The sequence below is a fragment of the Mauremys mutica genome, chromosome 14, assembly GCF_020497125.1.
Source record: "Mauremys mutica isolate MM-2020 ecotype Southern chromosome 14, ASM2049712v1, whole genome shotgun sequence".
NCBI lineage: Eukaryota > Metazoa > Chordata > Testudines > Geoemydidae > Mauremys > Mauremys mutica.
This window is the reverse complement of record NC_059085.1, coordinates 46685013-46697303: the sequence shown is the minus strand read 5'-3', so window position 1 is coordinate 46697303 and position 12291 is coordinate 46685013. Positions and strand designations below refer to the sequence as shown.

Sequence of the window (12291 nt, the reverse complement as noted above, 5' to 3'; positions counted from 1 at the left end):
GGGCGGCATTTTGCCTCCCTTGGCGGAAATTCAGCGGCAAGGGGGTCCTTCCGCTCCAGGTCTTTGGCAGAAATTCGGTGGCGGGTCCGTCACTCGCTCCGGGACCCGCCGCTGAAGTGCCCTGAAGATGCGGAGTGGAAGGACCCCTGCAGCCAAATGCTCAGAGGAGGAGCACTGCCGCCTAGGGCGGCAAAAACTGTGGTGTGCTGCTCCTGCCAGGGTGGGGGGGTGTCTCCGTGGATTGCCCCTGGCCCGAGCGCCAACTCCGCAGCTCCCATTGGCTGGGAAGTGCAGCCAGTGGGAGCTGCAGGGGTGGTGCCTGCTGGCAAGGGCATGCAGAGACCCCAGGCGGTCCCCACCACTTAAGAGCCGCTGCCAGTGGGGGGGGGTCAGTCACTTGCACCCCACACCTCTGCCCCAATCAAAGTACCTCACTTTATCTTCATTTACTTCCCATTTCTTGTAAGAGAAGGATGAAGAGAAAAAGAATGAAAAACGGCCGGGGGGGGGGGGGGGATAAGAGAGAATGTTCTTTTTCTTCGCTGGGTCCTGAGGGTGGGCACAGGCCCTCACTAACTCTAAATCCACCACTGCCTGGGGAGCAGGGGAGAGGATGCTTTGAGGTGTCATTGGGCATTCCTGCATTTTCTATTATTGTCTTTCCCACCTCATTGAATGATGGGCCTACACTGTCCTTGGTCTACATCTTGCTTCTAATGTAGTTGTAAAAATGTTCTTGTTACCCTTTATGTCCCTAGCTAGTTTAATCTCATTTTGTGCCTGCCTTTCTACTTCTATCTCTGCATGCTTGTGTTGTTTTTTTAAATAAATCCTTCATAATTTAATCTAGTGTTCACTTTTTGTGGGATTCTTTTTTGAGTGTCAGGTCATTGATTATCTTCTGGTTAAGCCAGGGCGGTTTCTTACCATACCGCCTATCTTTCCAATGCACTGGGATAGTTTGACTTGTGTCCCCTTAATAATATCTCTATAAACAACTCCCAACATTCCTAAACTCTTTTTTCCCCCTTTACACTTGCTTCCCATGGGATCTACCAATTCTCTGAGTTTGCTAGTCTGCCTTTTTTAAGTCCATTGTCTTTATTCTGTTTTCCCGCTGACCATTCCTTAGAATCGTGAACTCTATCATTTCATGATCACCTTCACCCAAGCTGCCTTCTAAGGCTACTTAGAAATCAAGCAAGTACAAACCCAAGATTCATAACTTTGAATACAAAAATGACACATGTATACAAATAGGATGAATAGATTCAGTAGATCATAACCTTTACAAAGATATGCCTTTGCCTCTTCACCATTCTTTTAAAATTTCTCCCCTCCCATTCCCACTCCTCAACACAGTTAAAGGCTTAATAGAACTTCAGTTTTCAGCCCTTATATACAAAACTAAGACAGTACAAGTAGTTTACACAGTTATTGTTACCATGTGCCTTTCAATTATTATATTGTGTATTTTACCCAAATTAAAAGCATATCCGATCAGCCAAAGGTGGTAGAGATTTCAGCAGAACAGGTGCCATGTTGACTTGCATGGCTTTTGAAATGCAGTCATATTGCAAAAGATAACATTCTTCTTGAACTGTCAAAAACATGAGAGCACACAATAATCCCAAAGCAGTGCTCTCTCACAGCAACATGAGGTGTACTAAATGTAAAGAAATAAAAATGTCCAGACATTCTAGTCTATTGTAGCATTAACAGAACATGATCCAGAATGTAACTTACGAAGTTCCCCACCTTCAGAAATACAACAATTCTAAAGAGAACAAAAATTAAGTAGACTCTCTTATCCTAAATCTCTTTAAAGTCATTTCAGGCATTTTCTCAGGATTGGTGCTGTTTATAAGAGGAAACTGGCAACACTGGTATTGTGGTCAGCACCTGATTCTGGAACACAAATATTTTTATCCTGTCAAACACCCAAAGAAAGATAAGCAGGATACTAACATACTGGATCCAGGCAAATTTGATCATTTCCCAGAAACCTGGCTGATATGTAGTAAGAGTCAAGGAGCATTAGATAAGAAGCATCTGAAACTTCTATTACACCAACTAAACTTGAAAACTTAAAATTAAATGCAGCACAACTGAATAGATGTAAGTATGTATATCTAGAGAAGGAAGAAGTTAGAAATAAATCCAGAAAAAAAATGGACTAAGGGAATTGAACATCCTTTTCATAAGAGAACCACTGGAAGATGGAGCCATAACAGAGCTAGAACAGGTTTCTAAAACTGTATTAATGTTCCGAGCACAAGTTGCTGCACCTTAGGATCTACATATTTACCAAGAAAAGTTTAGTAACATTTCCACTCCTTTGATATTACATACAGATGAAGTGGGACAGACACTGTATTTTAAGTGCAGAACATTGTTAAATACCTTGTTACCTCACTGGAGTTCACACAACTGCTAAAGGATATAAAATAACTTCCACTGGGAAACGGATAGTGGCATTAATCACAAATGGCACATCTGCTGCTCTTCCTACCAGCCAAACAGGGTTGGAATCAGAAAGAACTGTTGTTACTGCAATGAAAAATGAATGAAGGTTCTTAAGGAGCCTTTCAAGCTCATACTGAAAACACAAATCCTCCGAGAACAGCCACCAAACATTGTTATATGTAGTCACATATAAACTGTCCTGGGATTGACTTACCATTTCTATCTTGATATGCTGCAATGATGTTAGTGAGATCGTAGTCACTTGCAAAAGGGCTGGTGCCATTGATCACAGATACCTGTTACACAAGGTGATACTTTAATGCCAATATAAAACCTTCATGCCCCACTCTCCAGAAAGTTGCTTTTACCCAATTTTTTACACAAAGTGGTTCTGTCTGTAAAGATAAATAATCCCAGTCCTTGGTCTGAATGGCTTGGCAGCCACAGGACCTTCTCCCACCCTCCAGCTCAGCAAGCAGACCTTAGTTTAGAAATACTGGGTACGGGTAATTCTGGTCATCACTGATGCAGAAAGGGTAATGAGAAGAAAAAGGGAGAAAGGTTCTCCTCACATTGTATCTGATGTCTACTCCACAATGGCTAAGTGACTGCTTCTGGTGCAATTTCAGGTCTCCGTTCACATAAAGCTGGGACCCTGGAATAGGGGAGGATGACTGGATAAAAGCCATGCTCTGCATCACAAATGTTGACATCCTCTGAAACAGTGAACAGTAGATAAAACTAAATATAGGAAAACTCTCCAAAAAATCTTCTACCTTTGTAAGTCTACAGAATCTCTGTATGGGTTTTATTTTACATCATCTTGGCTCTTAAATTTTAGTGTCAGATAATGTTAGACATGAGGCTTCAGAGATTCCAAGGTCAGAAGGGACCATTGTGATCATCTTTTAGTCTGACCTCCTGTATAAACACAGTCCATGTAACTTCCCCCCAGATAGTTTCTACAGCATATCTTTTAGAAAAAGAACACCGAAACTTGATTTTAAATGGTCAGGGAGGAATAATTTACCATGACCCTTGGTAAATTGGTCCAATGGTTAATTAACCTTACTATTAAAAAAGTACACCTTATTTCCAGTCTGAATTTGTCTAGCTTCACCTTTCAGCCACTGGATTGTATTGTACCTTCTTCTACTAGACTGAAGAACCCATTATTAAATATTTGTTCTCCAGGTAGATACTTATAGACTGTAATTAAGTCACCCCTTAACCTTATCTTTGTTAAACTAAATAGATTGAACTCTTTGAATCTATATGGTACATTTTCTAAGTCTTTAATCATTGGGTTCTTCTCTGACCCCTCTCCAATTTATCAACATCCTTCCTGAATTGTGGGCACCAAAACTAGCCACAGCATTTCAGCACTCACATCAGTGCCAAATACAAAGGTACAATAACCTCTCTACTCCTACTCGAGATTCCTCTCTTTATGCACCCCAGGATCACATTAGCTCTTTTGGCCACAGTGTCACATTTGGAGCTTATTTCCAGCTTATTATCCACCAGGACCCCCAAATCTCCTTCAGAGTCACAATTCCCAGGATAGAGTCCCCCATCTTGTAAGTATGGTCTTCACTCTTTGTTCCTAGAAGAATACATTGACATTTAGCCATATTAAAACATATACTGTTTGCTTGCACCCAGTTTACCAAGCGATCCAGATCGCTCTGAATCAGTGACCTGTCCCCTTTATTATTTATTGCTCCCTCAATTTTTGTGTCATCTTAAAACTTCATCAGTGATGATTTTATGTTTTCTTTAAGGTCATTGATAAAAAAATATATTAAATAGCGTGTAGCCAAGAACCGATCCCTGTGGGGCTTTACTGGAAACACACCCGCTCAATGACAATTCCGTTTACAATTACATTTTGAATCCTATCAGTTAGGAAGATTTTAATCCATTTACTGTGTGCCATGGTTCATTTTATATCATTTTAGTTTTTTAATCAAATTGTCATGAAGTACCAACTCAAATGCCTTACAGAAAACTATATAAATGTGTTTTTTTGGTTATTAGACGTTAACTACCTTAAATGCTACTCAAACTAGTTTATAGAAGCCCCACAGAATTCTACATGTCACACCAGGGAATCCAACATTTTATAGCTGATGAAAAAGACAAACATTTGGCCATCTGACATAGTGGAAACCCAATGATTAAGCAAACGTAAATTCATCTGAGATAAATACTTTAAAAACACTCATCACAGGATATGCATGCTGAGAAGCAGGAATTCCTGCCCAAAGGGTGAGCTGAAGTAGATGGCTCCTTGGCCCTTTTTGGCCATGTAACCGACTGGAAGATTCCTACACTAATTTATTAAAAGGGCAAAGCACGAAGAATTTCAGAACCTTCCACATATTAATAATTGCCAAAAAAACCCCAACCTTTGTTAACATACAATTAAGGTTGACTGGTAGCGCACCTATACTTAAACCTCTGAAAATAAGGAAATATAAAGTTATGGTAAAGGACTCCCAGACCGTGCTGCTACGTAAGCTTAAGTCTTCTTCTCTGCAGTTGGCAATAAGCACCAGGACAAAACAAAATCTGACCTATCCTTAACAAAATATACCATTTCATGTGTTGTCTTGTGTCCAACACAATGCTTTACAATTATTCCTCATCTTAACACCTACTGAAACCACACTGTGGCAGGTGTAGCTGGCACCTGATCTAAGGATTAGTTCCAGCAAGTTGCCAAAGCTTGTGCTCCCATTTCAGGAGAGGTGCATGTGCAGGAACAGGTGCAACTAGAGAAACAAGAGATCTTTTTTTTTTTCTGGACTGTGATATGCAGGAGGTTCAAGCAGATCACAATGGACACTTGGCTCTAAAATCTAAGAACATATGAAAGAGTGGTAAGAATATCTGCGAAAATGGCTGCCACTGTCACCCCTCGATATGGCAAGAAGATAAGGGAATGTAAGTATGTAGCATCCTTTTCTAACAAACTCTTGCATATTCTCAGTGCCCACCAGAACCCCATAGCTACACTGGCATTCACACAGTGCCATGCATTCTTTCTGTCCTCTGCACTGTACTACTGCCTTGGAGAGTTCTAGCAGTCTGGTGACATATGCACCATAAAGCTCAGTCAGGAGAAACCAAAACTGATGTCCCTTTCCTTGGAAAGTAGAGAGAAAAATCAAACATTGATTTAGTTAGTCCTGACATACAGCAGACTTAGATAATAAAAAAATCATATTTACATATTTTATTATTATATTATTGCTACAGGAATGTCGCACTGGACACTCAAATACCATTGTGATAGGGCCACCTATATTAACAGAATCTGAGCTACTCACATGTAATTGGTAGGAGAAAGTCAGAATGAGCTGGACAGCAAGTACTTGTTCTGTAGATTGTAGAGGAAGCTCTAATTTAAAATGTAATTGGTCCATTTTGCCATCATGATTCTTGTCTTCTTCTCTAGTCTATAAGATACAAGAACTTTATCAGAAATGCATGGCTTGGTAATGGTCTCTTATTACAGGCAGATATCTGGAAGTTAATTACAGCAAGCAGAAACTAAAAAAAGAATCTCAAGATGAACAGACTACATGTGCAGGGGGAAAAAGATACATCCTTATAATGCTACACTGAAAGCATCCATTTTGCCTTGAACTCAGAAAGCAGACTAGAGAAATGACAGGACTCTACAGTTCAATGTTTGGTTCATTAATGGCTATGGGAAGGATTGCACCCTCAGCAAGTTTGCGGATGACACTAATCTGGAGGGAGAGGTAGATATGCTGGAGGGTAGGGATATGGTCCAGAGCAGGGTCTCAAACACGCGGCCCGCGCCCTCCCCCAGCGTTTACCTAGGCACCGGCGGCAGGGCTCCCTGCCTGCCTGCCCTGCCCCCGTGCCACGGAAGGAGAGGCGGGGGGGGAGGGGTGTTGATGTTGCTTCAGGCACCGCCCCCAGCAGCTCCCACTGGCCACGGTTCCCCATTCCTGGCCAATGGGGGCGGTGCCTGAAGCAACAGCAACACACACACACTCCTGTGCCCCTGCTCCCCCACGTTCCAGCCACTTCCCGGAGTGGCGCGGGGGCAGGGCAGGGCAGGCGGGCAGGGAGCCTGCCCTGCCTCTGGTGCACGCCGGGCCAGAGCCCGCCCCCCAAGCCCTCCTGCAGTCGAACCCAGGGGCGGCTCTAGAAATCAGGCTGCCCCAAGCAGCGCGGTGCGCTGCGCCGCCCTTCCCCGGTCCCGCGGCGGGTCCCCTCTTCCCGCGGCTCTGGTTGAGCTCCCGCAGTCATGCCTGCGGCAGGTCAACCGGAGCCCGGGAGGAGCGGACCTGCCGCAGGCATGACTGCGGCGGGTGCTGTGGTTCCTCGGCTCCGGTTGACCTGCCGCAGGCATGACTGCGGGAGCTCAACCGGAGCCGCGGGAAGAGGGGACCCGCCGCAGTCATGCCTGCGGCAGGTCCGCTCGTCCCGGGCTCCGGTGGACCTCCCGCAGGCATGACTGCGGCAGGTCCACCGGAGCCAACTGCCGCCCCCCCGGGAAACGGCCGCCCCACGCGCCTGCTTGGCGCGCTGGGGTCTAGAGCCGCCCCTGGTCGAACCCCTGTATTACCTATATTACCTTACCTTACCCTGCACCCGACCCCCTGCCACACCCCTCCTGCACCCCAACCCACTGCCCTGAGTCCCCTGCCGCACCCTGACCCCCTGCCCTAAGCCTCCTGCTGCACCCCGCACCACTCCTGCACCCCAATCCCCCTTCCCTGAGGGGGAAGTCCGCCTGCCGCACCCCTCCTGCACCCTGCTCCCCTGCCCTGACCCCCTGCTGCACCCCAACCCCCTGCCCTGACCCCCTGCTGCTCCCCTCATCCCTCCTGCACCCCACACCCCAACTCCCTGCCCTGAGCCCCTGCCACACCCCACACCCCTCCTGAACCCCCTGGGGGCAGCGAGGGGGCAGAGCTGGGGTGGGGATTTTGGGGAAGGGGTTGGAATGGGGGCAGGGAAGGGGTGGGAAGAGGCAGGCCAGGGGCAGGGATTCATGTAAGGGCCAAGGGAGGCTGGGGGCCAAGGGCGGCTGTCAGTAATGCAGCCCTCGGGCCAATATACTAGTCCTCATGTGGCCCTCGTGGTCATTTGAGTTTGAGACCCTTGGTCCAGAGTGACCTAGACAAATTGGAGGATTGGGCCAAAAGAAATCTGATGAGGTTCAACAAGGACAAGTGCAAAGTCCTGCACTTAGGATGGAAGAATCCCATGCACTGCTACATGCTGGGGACTGACTGGCTAAGCCGCAGTTCTTCAGAAAAGGACTTGGGGATTACAGTGCACAAGAAGCTGGATACGAGTTAACAGTGTGCCCTTGTTGCCAAGAAGGCTAATGGCCTATTGGGCTACATTAGTAGAAGCGCTTCCAGGGGATCAAGGAAAGTGATTAATTATTTCCCTTTATTCGGCACTGGTGAGGTCACATCTGGAATACTGCATCCAGTTTTGGGCCCCCTATTACAGAAAAGATGTGGACAAATTGGAGATAGTCCAGCGGAGGGCAACAAAAATGATTAGAGGGCAGGGGCACATCATTTATGAGGAGAGACAGAGGGAACTGGGCTTATTTAGTCTGCAGAAGAGAAGAGCGAGGGGGGATTTGATAGCAGCCTTCAACTACTGAAGTGGGGTTCCAAAGAGAATGGAGCTAAGCTGTTCTCAGCGATGGCAGATGACAGAACAAGGAGCAAAAATGGTCTTAAGTTGCAGTTGGGGAGGTCTAGGTTGGATATTAGGAAAAACTATTTCACTAGGAGGGTGGTGAAGCACTGGAATGGGTTATCTAGGGAGGTGGTGGAATCTCCATCCTTAGAGGTTTTTAAGGCCCGGCTTGACAAAGCCCTGGCTGGGATGATTTAGTTGGGAATTGGTCCTGCTTTGAGCAGGGGGTTGGACTAGGTGATCTCCTGAGGTCCCTTCCAACCCTTATCTTCTATGTTCTCACAAGGCTGTCAGGTAGAACTGTTTGCCACTGAAATCAGAACGAGGCACTTGGGAACTACTATCAAGAGGTTAGAAGCTAAAAGCACTATCAAATAGCCAACCAAAAGACACTCTACACAATCCTTTGTGACATTTCTTTTCTTAGATCTCTTCCAGTGTCTATTCTCCCTTTATCCAATGCATCTATTTGTTCAGTATTCTCCATTCAGTCTCTCTTTAATGTTTTTTCTAATTATACCTTACCAGCTTATTTTACCTCTGTATCTCCTTCCCTCATGTCTTCCTCTTTCATTCTCTACTGTATATCATATATACCCTCATGGTCTGCACATACCCCCCCAGCCCATAAGGGCCTTTTACTTGGTGTCACCACCGGAAGCTTCTGAAGCTGCTGTGTGGGGCAACTGACACGAATCCCAAACACAGATAATTAAGACAACAGGGCATCCCAATTGGCACCCACTTACCACCCCACCCCATTGTAGGTAACCTACCGAGATGAGTGGAACTCGCAGTTGGTCTTCCTGGAGGCGATTGAAGGCTGGAAATGTGCTCCAAGCCAGGAAGCTCCCTGGGTCAGCTCCAGTCATAGCCACCAGCAGCACCTCATACTGAAACTGTACTGTGGGCTGCTCCATGTAGGTACTTTGCTTCAACCAAAGTCCTGCAAGTAGAGAGACAATGGGAGAATCAGTGCTGGGAATGAGGGTGAAGGAGAAGTGACCCCTGGGAGGGTCAGGCCTCTCTCTAGTGTTGTTGCTGTCCTTCCACAGTTTCACTCATCCAATTAAAGTTTGCTCTGAGGGGTCTGAGCCTAGTGTAGTCATGGGCACCAGGTTTGTATAATTTTTGGTGGTGCCCACAATGGGTCAATGCAGAGCTGTCACGTCCATAGGACAGACCAGGGAAACCGCCCCGAGCCCCGCGCTTCAGGGGGACGTGGGGTCCAGGGCAGCCTAGGGGATTAGCAGGGGGCCTGGTGCAGGCAGAACCAGCGACCCAGCCCATTCCGCCCCACCCCACCAGCTCCTGGCATTGCTCAGGGGAGGAGGCAGAAGACGGAAAGAGGCGGAGTGGGGACAGGGGCTTGGGGGAAGGGGTGGAATGGGGGGAGGGAGGGGTCGGAGCAGGGATGGGAAGAGGCAGGGCGGGGCAGAGCAGAGTGGTCTGGGTCACTCGCTGCTGCCAGCGCCAGGCCCCCAGGCTGCCCTGGACCCGGCGTCTCCCTGAAGAGTGGCCCCCCCCAAAGCACAGGGCCTGAGGCAGGATGGAATAGCTCTGAAAATATAAGCCCAAATATTGGTAGAACCAGGACCACCTTCTTAATATTGGTGGAGCACGGGCACCATGGGCCCATATAACTCGCTGCCTGTGAGTGGAGTCTGTTCCCAGGCAGATTCATTCAGTGGAATTAAAAGAAAGCCCGTGAGAAATCAAGGCCATAATCCAACCTGACAGCACTGTTCTTGCACCACACCACCCCCAAGTGGCATCATTGCCTCAGAGGCTCTGTGGGACATCACCATCTCCTGGGAGACTGATGGTAGGCAGGGCATAGAGGTCCAGGGTGGAGGGAGGTGCTGCTTGGAGGGCTGGGTGAGGGTCTAGTCCCTAAGGGAGCACTAGAGGGGCTGGTGGCCAGCAAAGCAGGCCCCTTTGGGGCCCAACAGCCATAGGTGTCCTTGCCACGCAGTGTCTCTGACACTCCTCAGTAGGTAGGTCAGCACCCAGGGCAGGACCTCCAGGGTCAGGGAGTGTCAGGTTGGGGATAGATGGCTGGGTGCCTTAGTTTCCAAGAAAAACAAGTATCAGAGGGGTAGCCGTGTTAGTCTGGTTCTGTAAAAGCAGCAAAGAGTCCTGTGGCACCTTATAGACTAACAGACATTTTGCAGCATGAGCTTTCGTGGGTGAATACCCACTTCGTCGGAAAAACAAGGAGTCTGGTGGCACCTTAAAGACTAACATTTATTTCATGCGTCTGAAGAAGGAGCAGGGATAGCTCAGTGGTTTGAGCATTGGGCTGCTAAACCCAGGGTTGTGAGTTCAGCCCTTGAGGGGGCCACCTAGCAATCTGGGGCAAAATCAGTACTTGGTGCTGCTAGTGAAGGGAGGGGGCTGGACTCAATGACCTTTCATGGTCCCTTCCAGCTCTCTGAGATAGGCATAGTTCCATATATTATTTTTAAGTGGGTTTTTTACCCACAAAAGCTTATGTCCAAATAAATCTGTTAGCCTTTAAGGTGCAACTGGATTCCTCATTGTTTTTGTGAATACAGACTAACAGGGCGACTCCTCTAAGACTCAGTTCCCAGGGAATGTCCTCGCTGGGCTCCAGCCCTGCAGGAGCCAGGGGCTGGGCAGGCTGGGATGGGGCGGCCCCCAGGAGTAAGCGGGGGTGGGCGGGGGAATAGGGCCTGGAGGCCGGGCGAGGGCGGGCGCCAGGCTCTGGGACCGGACGGGGCTAGGGCCGGGCCGTCCCCCGGTCGGGGAGCTCACCCTGACTCCGGTACGCCACGAGCAGCGGCGGCAGGTAGGTGAGTGCCCACAGCAGCAGCAGCCCCAGCGCCGCCGTGGAGCAGAGCCCGGCGCGGTAGCGGACGCCGGGCCCGGGGTGGGAGAAGAGCTCCAGCTGGGCCATGGCGGGCAGGCCTCGGGCACACGCCTCGCTCGGCGATTCGGCGCCCGCCGAAGCCAGACTCCGTTACCGGGGCAACTGTTACAGACTGAGATTGACAAGAAATCAAACCAATCAGCGTGCCCGACTGCCACCGGGCGGGACGAGTTGGACCTTATCCAATGATGATGCACTCCTGGGCTCAACAGCGAATCAGAGGCAAAGCCTAGGGCTCCGCCTGTACCTTTCCGGCCGTCAGTTGCCAAATTCGGCCCGCGCGCCTCCCTGCCCTTCCCGCAGTGCCCAGGGTCCCCGGGGAGGGGGTGGCGACGCAAAGAGCAGCCCGCCCCTTTTGCAACTAGGTGCAGTTTCCGCCACGCCAACGTGACCACCTTGGCTCCTGCTCAGGACTTGCTACCGCCTGGGCCGGGGTTGCGAATCCTGAGGGATGGGGGTTGGTCGGAAACGCTTGCGGGAGGGCGGCGGTTGCTGCACGCCTGAGCGCCGCCCCCCCTGCCCCGACAGGGGCTCACGGTGACGGGCGCCTTACGGTTCAGTTCAAAGGCCCGTTCCGGGACGAGCACACAAGGGGCCACAGGGCAGGGGACTGCTACGGGCCGTGCCACCGCGGCCCGTTCCTGACCCGGTGGCTCCTCAGGCAACGCCCCATGAGCCCTGCTAATGCGAGGGATTCTCTCGCCTCCCTGGCGCAGAAAACGCCTCTCTCCAGCTCCCCTCGCTCGCGCTGGCTGCCACACCTGCTTCACGCGGGGCTTGCACAGGGCTGCCCGCCTCCCGGCCTTACGGGGCGGTCGCTGACTCGCAGTGTGGCAAGTCTGCTGCCCCGCAGGCGGCGGGCTCCGTGCCAGGGCCGGGAGCAGCCTGCGGCGTCGACGCTTTTGTTATTCCCACTAACGCAGGCTGACGGGGTCCAGCGAGCGGCGCTGGGAGGATGGGGACCGGGCTGGGCGGCGGGAGCGCTGAGGAAAGAGGACACGGTTACCAAGCGAGCAGGCGGCCTCCCTGAGGCGGGAGGCACCGCGCCCGGCCTTACACAGCCATGCCGCTAAAACCGGCGCAAAGCATTTAAGCTTTGTACGCGCCACGTGACCCCAGCCCACGGTCCCCGGATGTCGGGGCCCTTTCCCCCATCCCCGTTGCTCGGTCACCGTAGGCCGGAAGCCCCGCCCCTTCGCCTGGTTGCCAGGGAACTGGTGAGCCGG

At 50.0% G+C, this 12291-nt stretch overlaps 2 protein-coding genes across 4 annotated transcripts in view; one reads left to right on the top strand and one right to left on the bottom strand.

Annotated features, from left to right (window-relative positions):
- Positions 1-1251: 1251 nt before the first annotated feature.
- On the bottom strand, positions 1252-12233 carry TMEM231 (transmembrane protein 231). 2 transcript variants are annotated; one of them, XM_044987226.1, is made up of 7 exons: positions 11827-12233; positions 8949-9118; positions 5802-5930; positions 3039-3182; positions 2681-2762; positions 2445-2550; positions 1252-2017 (listed from the first exon to the last, which is right to left on the bottom strand). In XM_044987226.1, the coding sequence occupies exons 2-7, from the start codon at positions 9090-9092 to the stop codon at positions 1846-1848; spliced, it is 777 nt and encodes a 258-aa protein (XP_044843161.1). In that variant the 5' UTR covers positions 9093-9118; positions 11827-12233; the 3' UTR covers positions 1252-1845. The 2 variants fall into 2 exon arrangements, with proteins under 2 accessions (XP_044843161.1, XP_044843160.1); XM_044987225.1 differs by lacking the exon at positions 11827-12233 and adding an exon at positions 10951-11317.
- Positions 10861-12291, top strand: part of GABARAPL2 (GABA type A receptor associated protein like 2) — a 29463-nt gene continuing 28032 nt past the window's right edge. The window contains exon 1 of one of the 2 annotated variants that reach the window (XM_044987228.1): positions 10861-10984. The gene's annotated coding sequence lies outside the window, so the exon portion shown is untranslated. Of the gene's footprint in view, positions 10989-12291 lie in introns of both variants that reach the window. The other variant, XM_044987227.1, reaches the window with a different exon arrangement.

Excerpts from the sequence above, each read along its gene's own strand:
- TMEM231 (XM_044987225.1), bottom strand. The coding sequence starts at position 11,092 with ATGGCCCAGCTGGAGCTCTTCTCCCACCCCGGGCCCGGCGTCCGCTAC. Across the intron at positions 9,119-10,950 it reads CGTGGCGTACCGGAGTCAGG|GACTTTGGTTGAAGCAAAGT; the intron begins GTGAGCTCCCCG and ends CTCTACTTGCAG. Across the intron at positions 3,183-5,801 it reads CTTTCTCCTACCAATTACAT|AGGATGTCAACATTTGTGAT; the intron begins GTGAGTAGCTCA and ends TCACTGTTTCAG.